Here is an 18,155-nt window from a genome sequence, read left to right as displayed (position 1 = left end):
TGGTTGCAGTAGTGATGGTGGTAGTGGAGGCTGTTGAGGGTAGGGGAAGTGGTTATGGTGGTGGGTGGTTGTGGTGGTGGTGATAGGCGTTGGCAGGAGGTGGGTGGTGGTGGTGGCGGTGGTGGTGGGTGGTAGTAGGTAGTGGCTGGAGGTGGCGGTTGGTAGTGGGTGGTAGTAGTAGTGCAATGGAGGAAGGTGATGGTGGTGGGATATATTTAAATAAGTTTTGATTTTACATTTAACTTAGCCGTTTTATACTTTTTGCCAGAACACTAACGACGTTAGTGTTTTTTAACGACGGGAGTGATACAAGAAAATATGTGAAAAGTTGGGAGTGCTAGCGGCCAATTTATAAGTTGAGAGTGTCAGTGGCCAATAGGCGAAAGTTGAGAGTATTAAAATCCAATTTCCCGCATAAAAATTAGAACAATGGATGTTTTCTATAGTTTATTCTTACTAATTGTGTTGGTATTTTAAAAGGATTGCTTCGTATATGTAACAAACATGTGGACATACCAAGTTTGTCTACATTCAAGTTTAAAGGTATTGAATAATAATGAATTAAAATTCGCCGCCCCATCCCAAAAGTGTCTAATTACTTAATTAGTGATAATTACTTCCAATCTGTTAAGCATTTGCCACTTCATTGGTAATTATTTCAGTCAATCACAGATTAGGTTAACATATATGTCACTTTAAATGAAAGGATATTCCTTTCCACCATTTATGATGCAGACAGCTTTTATAAAGCTTAACCTATTTTGTTATAATTTATCCTAGCTAGCTTAAAAAAGTGTTGATAAGTTTTATAATTAACCAAAACTATATTTTATGATTAAGAAAGAAATTAAATAAAACAAACATTAAAATAAATAATTAATTTTAAGAGTTAACTTCATGGTTGGGTCTCTATGGTTCACATATATTGCAAGCTTGATCGTTAAACTTAACTAATTACAAAGTTGATCTTAATAGTTAACAGTTATAAAATTTTTAATAAGGTAGTCCCGATGTATAAATAGTGTAACTATATAGGGTGACCCTTACCTGCTAATGCCGTCAAATTTTTTAGTTAAGTTCATTTAAAAGACCAAACCACCTCTCAATATATATACTAATTAATAAATAAAGGTTTACTTATGCCACATGTCATCACCATATTAATCCTTACAAAATTTTTCCTCCTCTCTCTCATATTAAATACATTTCTCTTTTTAATATTTTGTTTTCAATTTTTAATAATTCCATTTTAATTTAAAAGAATTAATACCATCATAAATATGTTAATTTGTTTAATATAAAATATATTGCATTAGTTATTAATATTAGATTTTTATAAGTAATTAATACGAAACGGGTGGGTTTCTTTAACCGATTAAAATATCAAACATTGTTCATGCCAAAACAATTTAAGATTAGAATGACTTTTGGTCTACGAGTTGGTTTAAAAAAGTAGTCATTTTCAACTAAATTTTGATATAGAAAATAACAAAGAAATAATTTATGAATTATGAATTTCTAACAACTTTTTATTTCTAAATTTCGTAATGTGTAACTTTTTTACGGTATAATATTATCTTTATATATGTGATACATCTTTTTTATATTTTACATTATATTATTATTTAAAAAAACTACTTATTTTAACCCGTTTGCTACATGGGTAACTAACCTAGTATATATATATATAGAGAGAGAGAGAGAGAAAGAGAGAGGGAGAGACAAGTTTTATTTAGAACCAAGTCATGTTGTGAGAACCATACAAACACATGTAAAAATATCTTTTTTAAAAAAAAAATTGGAAGAGCTTCCATTGATTCCTAGGAGTATTTTCATCAAATAAAAAAAAACAAAGGTGCCAGAATTTTTAAAAATATTGACAAAAATTCTTGTTACAATATGTAATAGTCTATGTAAAAATGCATGTAACATATGAAAATGATAACTTCTATCAATTTTTTTTATTACAAAGAGTCGAGTCTTCTTGCCCTTTTAATGAGTTAAAAAAGCATCACATCAATTTTAAGGGTGTGTTTGAGATTCCTTATTTAAGTTAAAAAGGCCTTTTGTGATAAGTAGAAAATGACTTATATATGAATTTCTAATAAGGAGTTTTCAAAAAAGTGTTTGGATTAACATAAGTAATAAGCTATTTTTTAAAAAGTGCTTGGTTTTAACTTATTGATGTAAAATGACACAAAGGCCATTTTTGTATAAGTGAATAAGTTGTTTTTAAAAAGCGTTTTGGTGGAATGAGTATTCTAAAACTATAAGAAGATAAGTTACCATATCTGAACTTATTCAAAACACGTTTTTTAGCCTTATGGATAAGGAGAATGTTAAAAGAACTTATTGGTTCTCAAACACTATATAAACATAAAAAGGATTATTCATCCTTCATAAGTCATAAGGAGGGGAAAATAAGGAATCCCAAACACACCTTAAGATTCAACGATCCAAAAATTTATCAAATAATAATAACAATCGGGCTTAATGTTAACTGTTAAGATGTTTTAAAAATTCAAGGGGTCTTATAAAAATAATGAGTTATAGATAAAACCCTAGTCATCTAGCCTCCACACAAAGTGTGTGTGTTCGGATGCTATAACGATGACTGGTATTACATTAATACAACTAGGTTACTAACCCGTGTAGTACACGGGTGGAAATTAGGAAATTCATCACGTAAATAAATTTGATAATATATTTAAATATTATATTATTTATTTTTTTTACCATTAAAAAATGTTTTTTTATAGCTTTATATAAGATATATTTTTCTATCTAATTAAATAAAGTTTTACATGTTAATTAACATAAAAATAAATTTAGATTGGGCCAAAGATAAAATTATGTTAATTAACATAAAAGGTTGGAATATTAATAAACTTTTGGTACAATAAGTTTAAAGATATGCCTCAAACACTTCAAATTCAACATTATAAGGTGTCGTCTTATAATGTTTTGTTAAAAAATATTGTAAAGGTGTATGTTTTGCAAATGGATTGGTTGAGATACTCGTTGATGTGTGTTTGTCGAAAACAATTGATTATATTTATTTTAAATGAACATGATAACAAATGGACAGTTAGAACTCCATCCAAGGAGGCAACTTCAATTGATTTTTCGATGCCCTTGTGTTATGAAATCATCATAAAATGAACTGCAAGTTGATATATTTCAGTAATTATGTAATTCATTTTTTTTATTTATAATTATTCATTGTAATTAACCATATTTTCTTTTTCTTTTAATAGGTTGTATCAAAGAAAGGTATTGTAATTAACCATTTTTATAATTTCTCTTGGTTTTGAATTTATAAGGTTATTGATATTTTCTTGTATTTATTTTTGTACTATCGCCATAATATGTTTGTTAAATTTGAATTGTTTATGTTAATCTTTCCATTTTGTATACATTTTGAAGTTAAATATCTCGCATTAAAAGTTTTATAATCTCAAAACCTTTCCAACATTTTTTTAAAATTCCATTAAAGTAACAATTAATTGTTACACAATTCTATTTAAATTTGAATTCCATACCAAGATTATATTATAATATGTTAATTATTTCAAAATTATTGCTTAAAATAAAACCCTATGGTCCTTAAAAAATTCAAAATTATAGATTCGTAGTATAATAGTTCTAATATTAAAACATTTTAATTATGTCAAAATGAATACTTAAAATAAAACAATGCATTAAAAATTTTCCAATCTTATAATACTTTCCAGTTTAACGTTAAAATTTCATTATAATACCAATTAATGTTTACATAATGTTATTTGAAGTTAAAAATCAGCCTTTAAATGTTTTCCAATATCAAAATATTATCAAGACTTATTTAGAATTCTATTAAAATACCAATTAATGATTACACGATTCTAATTGAATTTGAATTCAATATTATGCTATAATAATATTTTAATTATGTCAAAATTTTTGCTTAAAATAAAACCCCACGTTCCTTAATTTATGCATAATTATGCGTATAATAGTTGTAAAATTAATACCATTTAATTATGTAAAATTAAATGCTTAAAATAAAACTCTCATTACAAGTTTTTAAATCTCAAAATACTTTCCAGGTTAATGTTATTTGAATAATTTAAGATAATATTAAAATATTTTAATTATGTCAAAAATGTTGCTTAAAATAAAACTATCTAATCCTTAATTTATACATAATTATGCATATAATAGTTGTAAAATGAAAATTTGAATCTTTTAATTATGGAAAAATTAATTGTAAAAATAAAACCCGTATTTAAAACTTTTCCATCCTCAAAATAGTTTCCATCTTTTTATTAAAATTGTATTTAAATACCAATTAATCGTTATATAATATTGTTATAATTTTAATTAAAGATTTTAATAAAGTCTTTTAATTATGGCTTAATACAAACCATTTAGTCCTTAGTTTGTGCATATAATAGTGGTAAGAAGATTAAAACATCTTAATTATGTCAAAATGAATGTTTTAAAAAAACACAAATATTTTTAAATGATCCTTAATTTATGCATAATCTAACTATACTATTAAAACAAAAAAAAACAAATTGTTTAATAATCAGATGAATTACATAAATTATGAAAAATAAATAAATACATGAATACTAACAGAAATATACATAAAATATTAAACAAAAATAAAAGACATCTTATCAAACAATCTTCAATCCATGAAATTAGTTATATCAAGTATGGGATAATAACCTGAAATGATAAAATTAAATATTAATATTAATATTAATATCACATAATAAATAAATTACAAATTATGGAAGATTTGAATCATGTGAAAAAAAATGTAAATTTGATGTTATAATTTACAACCGAAAAATTTGAATCGTGTTACTGGAAAAACGAAATAGTGAAGATCTCCATTGAATCTTTGATTTTGATATATAACCTAAAGAGATTATAAGAAAAAATCATATAATTATTAATATAAATACAAACAAAAACGAAAAACAAAATTAATTGTAACTGACATAAAACCTTACCGGAATAATATGACAAGAGTATCAAAATTAATTGTAATTGATATAAAACCTTACCGGAATAATATTATAACAAAGTAATATAAAAATTAAAATAAACATAAAACATTACCGGAAAACGTTACTAGAAAACCATAATAACTTCAACATATCAATTAAATCTTGGATTTTGATTTACAACCTAAAGAGATTATAAAAAAATCATATAACATTTACAATAAATGTAAAACATTACCAGAAAACCTTACCGGAAAACAATAGAACCTTACCGAAAAAACATATAACAAAATCGGCTATTACCGGAATATAAGAGACGGTGGATGAATAAGTCGAAAGAGAGACGAAACAAAGAGAGAGAGAGAGAGATTAAAATGGTTAGAGTTTTTCAATCTTGAGATTTATATAATGTTAATGAGATGATTTAGTAAGTTTTTGAATTCTTATAATAATTAGAATAATTAATATCATAATTACATTAATAGGTTAATTTTGATGTTTGGCCAGATTTTAAAAATAATTATATTAATAAGTTAATTATGATGTTTGACCAGGTTTTAAAAATATTTAATAATTAATAATAATCATTATATGTCTAGTATTTTAATTTATTTTAACATTTTTATTGACATTAATTATTAATTAATTACCGTATATCTTGGATTGATTATCAAATCTCCCAAAATAATTAGTGAATCGGTCGAAATCTGATTGACTAATTTTGAATCCTTGATTGGCTAATTTTGAATTAAACAACAATTTAACAATTCAATAATTGATATAACATATGGTAAGTGGTAATATTATAAATTATAATTATAAATTATAAATTATAAATTAACATATACTTAAAATTAGAATGACCCTCATATATTAAAATCCTTGATTGACTAATTTTGAATTAGTAAATGGGTCAAAATCCGTATTTATAGTAACCCTTGAGGATGCTTAATCAAAACCTTAATCAAATGATATATAATAACATATTAAAATATAGAAATTTCATAATTAAAGAATTCCTTAATCAAAGGGCTGAATATCCCTAATTTACAATTATTTACAATTATTGATTACGGATCTGAATTTTTACTCCATATGGTTGAATTTTGAATGACTCAATCCTTCAATTTCATAAATATAAAATTAGAAACAATTATAGTAAACTTAAATACGTAATCTCTGTATTGAACCGATGGATGAAATATCAATTAATTATCTAAAATAAATTAAACCTAGTAGGAAGCATGACGATTAAACTGGCCGGAGGTAATGCTGATGGTGAACATCTTCATCGATGGTGGAACATAAATTTCACAGATAAATGAATTGAAGGTAGTCATATGTGGAACATGAAGGAACCGTCAATGAGAATGTAGGAGTGAAAGAGCAAAATTTATTTGGGTTTCTAGGTTAAGTTATATTATAGTATGCATAATAATAAAAATAACATAAGTAATAAATATCGTGGATTGATAAATAATAACAATTATATCGTGAATTGATAAATAATAACAATTATAAGAAAAATGATTATTAAAGATAATTAAATTTAAAGAGAATCATTTAAAGATTTAAAGAGAATCATTAAAGAGAATTGATTGTATCTTATTTTTGATTAATTTTATTAACATGAAAATTAGAGAGGTGGTAGATATACATGGAAAGTCTAGGCAATAACCAATAGAAAGAGGGGAAGTTGAGTTAAAACCTATTACTTTAATAGTATATATAGATAACAAATCAAATCGATACCAACCAAATTTCTAACACCTACTGCAACGCTTTGAGTTATATACCAATAGTTTTAAATTAATTTTACAAGCTTCCAAAATCATCCACTTTTTTGGACAACCAGTATTAGTTGAACACTTAAAAGTTAAAAAAGACAAAATTAAGGTTGCACCTAATTTCATTTTTGTTTCTACTTTTTAATAATTTATTATATTTTTGCATTTGAGGCGTATAATAAAATGCAAAGGCCAGTAAGCCACCCACCACTAAATGTGTGCAATATTTGTGTTATTTCTTTTTTTTTTTCATTTTTTTTTTGTGTGTGCAACATTATTGTGTTACTTAAATTTTTTGTGTGTAATATTGTTCTGTTATTTACTGTATTTTTCACTAAACGATTTTTTAATAATATATAAATCAGCTTTGTCTGAAAGTGTTCTAACTAATACATAGTCACCTTCGTTACATAAATACCGTATAGATTTTAGCTTCTGCCTATTTATTTAATCTTATAATGACAAATATTACTTAAATTCTAATTAACATCAATAATATAGTCTTTCGCCCAGTTTAAACCTAGGACATCATCTTAAAAAGGTTGTGCCTCTACAAAATGGGCTAACCCGATATAAGACTATTTGCAATTTTAATTTGGAGAGGGCTTGACCATACTGTCACTTAGACGTCACGTAAAACAATCACTCTCATCACCTACAACTTACTTTGATATTGTAAGACCACCCGTACTGGGTGCGTTATGGGTTGCGTTTAGGAGGAAACGCGGGGGGTACACCGCCCCCCCCTGCGTTATGTGATTTTTTTTTTGCTGCGTTGTATACAAAACGCGCAGGAATGACACACAAATCAAAAAATGACCGTTGCATATTACCGTTGGAGAATAAAAAAAATTATTGCTTTATATATTAAACCAACTAATTCCCAATCAAAACTCATTAAATTTATAAAAATTCTCTTTTAACTCTACAACTCTATAATTCCTTTACACAAAGACGACGACGACAACAACGACGAGGGCGAAGACGATGAGGGCGAAGACGACGACGACAACAACGACGAATAGTTTTTTTTTTATTTTCATGTAATATTTATTTAATAAAATATTATTGGTATTTGATTATTGGTATTAAAAATTAAAAAAAAAACAAAAAGTGTAAACGTGACTGGGCGTCACGTGGCGCATAATGCCTGGGGGTGGAGAGTTATGACTACAGCCTGTTTTTGTAAAATACCATAACTCTGACTGGGCGCCACGTGACGCATAATGTCTGGATGTGAAGAGTTTTGACTACACATAGTCTAACATTCATTTGTTAATGACTTAATGGACTTGATACAATTATTATGTAATTATTCTTTTAAAATTTATGTTTATATATATATATATATATATTTGACCTGCTTTAATTATTTTCGTCAAAGAGTCAATGAGCCTTAACTCTGCTTTATTTGAGATGGAGACGGTAAGATCTTTAAGTTCGAAACCAACCCCAACCAAGTTTTACTGCAATAGGGCTTCATCGGAACAGGAGATCGCCCCCCCCCCTCCTCCTCTCCTAAAATATACTTTAATAAACACACATATTGCTCCACCATACATGACTTGACATCGCACAAATTTGATGAAATATATATCAAATGTCACTGGGCCAAAAAAACCATCGACATATATTATTATTCAAAAGTTTAAAATGTAAAAAAAAAGTTTTATCTTATATAATAAAAGCACGCATTAAGCACAATTTATATTCCGATACTATCTTATTTTTATACATTGAGGTGATTTTTTTTCACATGTAAATAACCTTTTATCACATGCAATTCAGACAAATCTTCAAAGGTTGTGAGAATTTTTTATATGTTATTTTGTATTCAATGCTTCTTTATATACATATCTTTCTTACTGGTCATTTTGAAAATAAGACCATCTTTCTTACTTTCTTTTTCGAAAAACCAATATGTTAAAAAATGTAAAGCAAAAAACTCACAAGTAGCAAGAACCACAACGATTACAAAGTGAAACGAAAGAAAACAAACTGACGGATTTCTAATCATAATTTGTTAATACAGTTTTTTGAAACGGGTTTGCTACAAATTAAAAGCATTAAAACTTCTATTGAATAAGAAAAATGATATTAAATTATTAAATAATAACGAAAACAATACTGACATAGGATTCCAGTGCCTTATCATTTTCAGTTTTATTCTTGTATTTCATTATGAGCCTTGTGAATTTAATGAAAATGAAATAAATAAATAAATAAATGGGAAATGAAAGATGAGTAGATTTGTGAAAGAGGCAATAAAAGGAGTGTGGATAGGTCTACTTGAACTAGCTGTCTTGCTGATGTGGTAACTTCATTCGATCATAACCACATGTTAAATTAATTTCACTGGTATTTATTTTTACAAATATATTGCTAGTTTGTGTTGTTTTAATGAAAGTCGTTAAATAAAATAGAAATAGAAATAGAAAGAGAGATTATACATTTTCCACACGTGAAACAAGTCGGTTCCTAAATATGCATCTTCCACCGCCATAGACTTCTTCATACACGAGGACGACTTTAGGTCCTACTAAAATCTTTTGGTTCATTTCAACTTTTATTTTAAGTCAATATCAAATACTATTATAACGAACATGCAAGTATAGTCATATATATTGGGGAGAATTATGCACAGAAAAGTGTTTGCTAGAACAGAAAAATAAACTATTTTTTTTTATTTAAAAAAAAAAATTGAAGCTAAAATGATGGACATGTATTCTCGCATTCTAAAAAATATAAAAACAAAATTCTAAAGCATACATATGTGTAAATAATGCGTAGAATAAGTTTCCTATGCATTACCTGTATATATGTAGGTAAATGTTTGAATTGTGATTTGTAAAAATGTTGCACGTTTAGTCAACATCGTCAATATCAATTAACTGTTAATGTAAAAGTGATTTCATGTGATGTTCATTTGAAGGTAAGTGTGCCCTTTTTAAATTAGAGGGTATTTCGAAAGAAAAAAATTACCTTCACATGACGTCATTTTTCTGTTAAAAACTAAATGAGATTAACAAAAGGGACTATACTTGGAACCATTTTATGAATTTTGAGCTAAGTTTACAATTTTAAAACTGAAGGGTCAAACTTGTAATTTAATCAAACCACATGAATTATTTGTGTAATTTTCTCTTATTTAAAATATCAATTTAGGTTCGTCTGAAATGACACCAACGAATCAAGGATAGAGGTAAAACAATATTTTTACGTAATGATGTAGGAACATAAGTAAACGAAACTTAATGCTATTGATAATTACATTTCTAAGTTTTAAAATCTTACGTGGCAGAAGTGCTGTTTTTGTCCCCCAACATTGTTGATGTTATAACAAATCAACTATTTCAACATAATAACAATACTTAACACTCTGAATTTCAATAACATAAATGAAAATATAAATACAAGTAAAAGAAATTAGTCATTTTAAATTAAAAACTAAAAAACCTATTCAACAAAACCAATACTACGAACTTGAATTAATGATCACACAGGAGTATAGTGATATAAGTAAAAAATGCAAGTCCAAAGAAAAAAAACCTGAACACAGTGATAAATAAGTATTTAATAATTGTTATTTAGTTTGGAAGGAGGTATCATAAATGATATCCAAACGTATTCATTAAATTATGAGATTAGACATTTGTGCACAACATAAGTTACTATGTCAACTTCACAAATTACTTCACACATAATGAAGTATAGGGGGTGGGGGGGGGGGGGGCACCGCATGGTGGGGAAGCCATCACGCGTGGTGGCCCTTAGCACACCGCCGCCGCCCCCTTGTCACGCGGAAATGTGGTAGTTTGCGTGATGGCCATCACGTTTGGTGGGGGTGCATTTCCAAGAAAAAGAGCCTAGGGGAGGGGGTCATTCTAGCCGTTGGAGTTGGAAAATAAAAAAAAACATTATTTACCAACACAATAAAAACATTATAAATATATCTTCAAAACATACACAAATCCAACTCAAATCCAACTCAAAATCTAACTCAAAATCTTCTATTACACACACCATTTTTAACATAACAAATGGAGGGTTCTAAGAAACGTGGGTCGGGTTCAAAGAAAACCCAAACCCGACCAAAGGTTCGACAAAATCTAGGCGAACCGACGAGATTTCGCTTACAAGACGAACCCGACACAAACCAACCGTCCCAAAACTAATCGTACCAAAACCAACCTTTTATACCCCCTTTTTCTACCCAAAATTACCCAAATAATGCTTTTCAAAATTTTGGATCTCAACCGTCACAACCGTCTCAAATGTTTGGATCTCAACCGTCCTAAATGTCCGTCGATCCCCTAGACAATAACGATGTTATACATCAATTTGCAAGTGCTTTTCGTCACGATGTGCAAACTTTGGATGAAGATGAGTCCGAGGATGAGGAGCCGCATCAAAGAGGTGCTCGGCGTTGGTTGGCCGATGAGGAGGTCGCCTTGACCAAGGCTTATTTACAGCTCCGAATAAAAAAAACTCTCAAACCAACAAAAAAAAAGACGCGTTATGGAAACGTATTAAAGAACATTTCTCGCAACTTCCCGGCGCAACCGAACGAAACAAGGATCAAATGATTGGCAAGTGGGGAGATTTGAATCAAAAAATGTCAAAATTTAATGCTTGTTACGTCCAAGAGGTAACTATTTTAGTTTATTTATTTTATAATCTAGTACTTTATTTTTACAATTTGTTATATATATATTTTTTCTAAATGTTTTGTAGTCCCGAACTCCACAAAGCAGATCGAGCGAGGCGACTATGATAACGAATGCTTTGCGCGAATATGTCCGAGTTTACGAATGTAAGGATTTTCCCCACTTGGATGCGTGGCAGATTGCGAGACGTCACGCGAAGTGGGTACCGATTCCGTTGGTCAATTTGAACGGACCAACGACTCCAAGGAAGAAAGGATCTTGTTCAAAAAGATCAAAAACTTTCGAGTCCGGGGACTACACGACGTCTACCGACGGCTTGTCATGCAACATGCCGAACATGAACTTGAACGAAGAACCCGAAGACAATCCCGACGAAGACATACCCACACCCACACGGCCGAATCGCAAGAAAAGTGGAAACCGTCAAGACTTGGAAAGGAAGCGGTGACCGAAAACTTTGCCGAATACAAGTCGGCTAAGATAGCGGAAATGGCCGAGACGAAGGAGCTTAGGAAAGAGGCTCATATGTTAAAAATGAAACGTGAGGAGACGTATATCAACCATTTGAATGAAAAACAAAAAAACGCCGATCTAACTTTCCTCCTACAACCGCACGAACATCTTGAGGAACCCTTTAAATCGCTCCTACTTCAACTCAAACGCGAGATATGTGACAAGTGGGGTTGAGAAGGGCCGTAGGTTTTTTTTGTCTGTTTTTTTAATTTAGTTGTCATTGTTTAATGTAATCTTGTTTTATTTTTTAGTTAATGTAAAATATTGTTTTCTTTTTATTTAATTTTTAGTATTTATTAGAAAAACCATCACACACCATCACACCACACCACCACCCCTAGTAAAAAACCATCACATGTGATGGAATTTGGGTTGGTGATGTGGCACAATATAATTAGGGAGGGTGTGTGACGAGTGATGCCACCACATCCACCACCCCTCCCCCCCTAATGTCAATATTGTATTATACTGAAATACACAAAAGTGGATTTGGTATATGAACGAATTAAATACAGTAAAACACTCAATGATTATAAACAAATTTATTTTTAAAGCCAATAATTAAAAGACGGAGCTAATTTCTTGTATCGTTTTACATTTTTTTCTCTTTTTGGAAGTTACTAAGAACAAAAAAGTAAATATCTCTTGGAGTAGGTGGTTTCAAAATCTACTTTTATTCATGTAATTTTGGCTTTTTGATTATTGGTTAACTTTTAAAAGACTACTAGTTGTGAAGGGACTTTAAAGCTCTTCCGTCACCCCCTTTATCGCCCCTTAAATCCCTCCTTTGTGATTTAAAGCCATTTAAAGCCTCATGGTCTCACCTTTATTTTTTCCATTACCACCCGTTAACACACGCTACCGGCACCCCTTTTACCGTCCCTCTTTTGAAGCCCCAGTACGGTGTTGGAGTTTAAAACCTCACCACCTCACCTTTTCAACCTGCTTTCATGCCCCACGGCAGGGGGTCTAACCATCATCTTTTTATGTATATTAGTTACGTTCTTTAAAATATAAACTCAATGTGATATCTTACTTTCCATGCAAAAGTTAATATAACAAAATTATCCGAAGAACGACCAATCAAAATACAATATAAATCGAAAACACTTGTTAAATACACACTAGAGACTTAACAATATTAATTTCTTAAATTCCTATGTTTGTTAACAACTTGACCATTATAAACTAAAAAAATTAACAACTTATACTTTAATAAATAATAAAATAACTAATTACTTATGCTTGAGTGAGAAATATCTAAATTTTTTAAGATTAAAAACTAATGGCATCAAATCTTATGTATTTTCAACCCTTTCCACTTGTATTGAACATATTTTATTATGTAACAAACTTGTACTGATACAAATCATACAATAATACATTATTATAATTTCCAACTTTTTATAATAAAAACTTATATCACTTAATTATATTATTACAAGATAAAACTAAAATAATAATAATAATAATAATAATAATAATAATAATAATAATAATAATAATAATAATAATAATAATAATGCATGAGACAAAAAATGGCCACTACCTCTAATTTGTTTGTTTTTGTCAGGCAAATAATAAGAAAATCCACAATATGCGAATCATTCTCCATTCCATTCAGCTCACGCTTTCTTTCTTTCTTTCTTCCTCATCAATTCTTTCAGTCATCAAATCCAATCCAATCACTAATTCCTCTCAATTAACCCATTTCAAGATCTAATTAATACCCATATCTTCATCCCCAATTACCCACCTTAAAATATTGCAACTCACTCATCAATTCAATCAATTTCACTTCCTTTTAACAAATTACTCAATACCCAGTTCAATTCAACTGTAAATCTACAATCTTGCACAATTTTCCCCAAATTAATTTCCACCCAGTTCATCAATTCCCTCAATTTGCGTCCTGTTTACGAAATTAAACTTTAATTTTCTATAAATTTGAACTCAAGGGTTCCAATTTTGCTCAGCTGGGTCATCAATTTTATAAATTTTACGAATTTATTGAATTAGTGTTAGGGTTTTGTGAAATTTTGGTCAAAGGTTTGTGCTTTCGTTGACTTGACGACGAAGATGTTACCGGAGTCACCGGAATTGTCGCCGGAGAGAGGTGAATCATGTCGGAATCGAGGGTTTTGGGACCTCAGAGGGGTTCAGTGGCGGACTGATTTGGGTGTTTTGCCGTCGAATTCATCGGTTGATGATATTCGACGTGTCACGGCTAATACTCGTAGAAGGTATATGTTTTGTTTGTTTAATTTGGTTCAATTTGGATAGCTGACTAAATTTATAAGGTTTAATTTGATCTGTTATTATTTATTAAAATATGTCGGTTTCGGTTTCGATTTTGGTTTCCAGCTATGCAGCTTTAAGGAGGAGGCTGCTGATTGATCCGCATATCCCGAAAGACGGAAGTAATTTCCCGGATCCGGTTATGGACAACCCGTTGTCGCAAGATCCGGGTAAATATTATTACCTAATTATACTCCATGTTTACAAATTAAGAAAATTAGTTAAATGTGATCATAAGTTGTTAGATTTTGGTTATTGGGTGGATTACTTATTGATACCGGCACTGTGTTAATGTTTATATAGATAGTATGTGGGGCCGGTTTTTTCAAAAAGCCGAGTTGGAGAAGATGGTTGACCAAGATTTGTCGCGCTTGTATCCGGAACATGGAAGCTACTTCCAGACTCCGGGATGTCAAGGAATGTTGAGAAGAATTTTGTTGCTTTGGTGTATTAGACATCCGAGCTATGGTTACCGACAAGGTAATATATCATGTATTTATTTCACGATCAATTCATTAACATTTGGATAATGGTTATGCAGATTTTGATTATTTTGGTAGGTTTTGAGGTTAAATCATCGGTTTAAGTTTCATATTAGAGTTATCTATATGGTCATTCATTTAACTTAATTTAAGATATTTTTGCTTTATTTTATATGCCTGTCCCTTTTATCTTATTTTTTTTATCTCAAATGTCATTTTTGTTCATTTAATGAGAGAATCACTTTCACACAATTAATTAATTAAATATCCCTAACTTGTATCTCATGACTTGGTCATTAAAATGAAATGGAAATCGATGTGTATTTGTGAGGACCTGTAAGTGAACACTCACGAGATGGCTATATTATGATTTTTGTTGTTGGCTTGCAGCCGATGCTATTATGATGCATTCATTATGCATATATTGGGGCTTTTATAATTGGTATATTATTATTTACAGGAATGCATGAACTCTTGGCTCCTTTATTATACGTTCTCCAAGCCGATGTGGAACGTCTTTCCGCAGTGCGGAAATTATACGAACATTACTTCACGGATAATTTTGACGGCCTCATATTCCCTAACACCGATGAACTCGAAATCCAAGATGATCAAGTAAAGTTTAACAATCTTGAAGAACTCGACCCCAAGATTCAAACCATCATTTCATTTAGTGATGCTTACGGAGCCGAGGGCGAATTGGGAATTGTGCTGTCTGAGAAATTTTTGGAACACGACGCCTATTGTATGTTCGATGCATTAATGAACGGTTCCGGTGGTGCGGTTTCAATGGCTAGCTTTTTCGCCCCATCCCCTCTAAACGGGCCACAAAACGGGCTGCCACCTGTTATTGAAGCATCTTCTGCATTATACCATTTATTAGCTATTGCTGATTCATCACTTTACACTCATCTTACCGAGCTAGGAGTTGAGCCACAATATTTTGCTCTTAGATGGTTACGGGTTCTTTTCGGGCGTGAGTTTGCTCTCGAGGACCTTTTGGTAATTTGGGATGAAATTTTTTCGTTTGACAATACTAAACTAAATTCCGAAAACGACCCCGAAACAAGCTTTGAAGTTCTCAATTCAAAACGGGGGGCATTTATTGCAGCACTTGCGGTTTCAATGATACTTTATATCCGATCATCAATTCTCGCCACGGAAACCGCCACTTCTTGCCTCCAAAGATTATTAAACTTCCCAAAAGATGTAAATTTGGGGAAATTGTTGATAAAAGCTAATTCTTTGGTAAACGTTGCTATCGATGCTATGAAATCGGGCCAGCCTCGAATGTATAGCGACATGTTCCACGAGCCCGTTAAACCTGTTAAGTCGTTGAGTTTGAATGTTCGAAATCACCGTTTGTCATTGGATGCAGCGGCTTCCGGGAGCCCGTTAAGCGTGGTGCGTGAGCGTGATAGCTACTGGGAAGAGAAATGGAGGGTTTTGCATAAAGAAGAAGAACAAAAACAATCCAGCCCACAAAAGCAAAGTCAAAGTCAACGTAAAGGTTGGTCAGAAAAAGTGAAGTCGCGGTTGTTGAGGACGGAATCTGACCCGTCTTCTTCGAAGGCGTATGGTGAAAAAAAGGGCCCGCCTAGGCGATGCGTTAGGAGAAATTTACTGGACGATTTGGCCCGACAGCTTGGGTTTGAAGAAGATGAAGAAGAAACCGAGGCTGAAAAAGCAGTGAGCGGAAGTGGTGGCAGTGAGGAAAACTCTTCTATTTTCTCTGACCCGCCAAGCCCGATTGACGGTGTTAATGATAATGATGATGACCATGAAAACGACAGTGAGCAAAGCAGTGAGGCTTCAAATTTACTAGTTGATGAGCCCGAGCCCGAGTCTGAGCCTAGTACTGAAGCGGGTTCAGGTAATGCCATCCAGGAAGATGATGAAAATGGGCCCGGCCCGGTTTCTGATGGCCCGGAGGATGCTACGCCTTTGAAGGGAGTTGAGAATGAAGAATCCGTAGGGAAGTCAGGATTGAATTTGAAAGACAGGATAATATTGTCAGGAAAACAGTGGTTTTGGAAGTTTGGGAATAATAACCGTGACGGTGTCTTGGAGAAAGGCGGGGAATCTACAAATTCTTCTCTCGTGGGGCCCGATCAGAAAGGTGACGTGGCAGGTGTCTCGGAGAAAGGCAGTGATTCTACCAATTCTTCTCTTTTGGGGTCTGATCAGAATGGTGACGTGGCTGGTGTCTCGGAGAAAGGCAACGATTCTACAAATTCTTCTCTCGTGGGGGGCGATCATAAAGGTGACGTGGCGGCTTCTGGGACGGATGTATCGAGCAAAGGAGAATCGGTGAACCAAAACAAGATTTCTTCTTTGAAAAATCTTGGTCAATCCATGGTGGAAAATCTTCAGGTATGCTCGATCTTGGTTTGCTTAACTATAAAAAGCTCGAGCTCGGCTCAGGCTTGTTTCGTTTGTTATTTATTAATCATTCTGTTTATATTAATATATAATTATGTTTGTGTATGTATTTATAAATTTAAAATTTAACATAATACATTTATTTACTTATTTCTAGTCTTGTACATAATAAAATTGACGCAATATGTTTTTTTATATATTAAGTTTAATTATATAAACACAAGGCCCATTAAGTGAATGAGCTTAGGCAAAAGCTCGGGCTTATGCTTGTTTAAGATCGGTTCCAATCAGAGCTTTAAGCGAGCCTATTTCGAGTAGATCACGAGCGGCTTGTTTACATCACTGTTATCCAGTCACTTTTTTGCATTTGATGCATTGGTCGGGTCAAATTTTCAGGTATTATTTCTGTTCACTGACACGTTATATAAAACAATGCAGGTTATTGAATCGGTGTTCCAGCAAGAAAAGGGTGAAACGGGCCATGTAGATAACTTGTCGAAGAAGGCACTGGTGGACCGAGGACAGATGACGGCTATGGCGGCCCTGAAAGAGCTTAGGAAAATCAGCAATATTCTATCAGAAATGTGAGGTTATGATAATGTGTATATATATTCTTGGTATTGTTGTTCATCTTGAGAGTGCCATAATCCTATAATAATAAATGCTCTTCATAGCTTGTTATGTGCACTCTCTTAGTTATTTAGAATAAATTCAATTATGTACCGAAAGACTCGTCTTTAAATGTAGATATGTTGATTAAATTCACATTTTCGGTTCTTATATCTAAACCGTTAAATAATTAACTCATATATCAGCTTAAAACGCTTGAAATAATTAGGTTTTCGGTTGTGAAGTTTTCTATTTTTGCTATTTTAGTTTTATTGTTTTAGGTTATTTTTTTGACTAACTTTTTTTACCTTATTTATTAGTAAAAGTGATTACTTCAAACTTAACTCATAAATGATGAATTGCGTAGAGAAATAGCAAAATATTTTGACAAATAAAACTGTTTATTACTTCAGAGAG

The 18,155-nt window shown here is 31.3% G+C and overlaps 1 protein-coding gene across 2 annotated transcripts; it reads left to right on the top strand.

Annotated features, from left to right (window-relative positions):
- Positions 1–13,532: 13,532 nt before the first annotated feature.
- On the top strand, positions 13,533–17,894 carry LOC143622643 (uncharacterized). 2 transcript variants are annotated; one of them, XM_077093734.1, is made up of 6 exons: positions 13,533–14,210; positions 14,332–14,435; positions 14,569–14,745; positions 15,208–17,120; positions 17,568–17,720; positions 17,770–17,894. In XM_077093734.1, exons 1-5 carry the CDS (start codon positions 14,047–14,049, stop codon positions 17,715–17,717), a joined length of 2,508 nt encoding a protein of 835 aa, XP_076949849.1. In that variant the 5' UTR covers positions 13,533–14,046; the 3' UTR covers positions 17,718–17,720; positions 17,770–17,894. The 2 variants fall into 2 exon arrangements, with proteins under 2 accessions (XP_076949849.1, XP_076949850.1); XM_077093735.1 differs by having other exon boundaries at positions 13,535–14,210; positions 15,208–16,938; positions 17,011–17,120; positions 17,568–17,894.
- The last annotated feature ends 261 nt before the right edge of the window (positions 17,895–18,155 follow it).

Source organism: Bidens hawaiensis, unplaced genomic scaffold, assembly GCF_021521415.1.
Source record: "Bidens hawaiensis isolate Kalapana, Puna unplaced genomic scaffold, B.hawaiensis_p1.1 tig00003237_1, whole genome shotgun sequence".
Lineage (NCBI taxonomy): Eukaryota > Viridiplantae > Streptophyta > Magnoliopsida > Asterales > Asteraceae > Bidens > Bidens hawaiensis.
The sequence above is the reverse complement of the archived record's forward strand: the minus strand, read 5'-3'. Positions and strand labels throughout refer to the sequence as shown.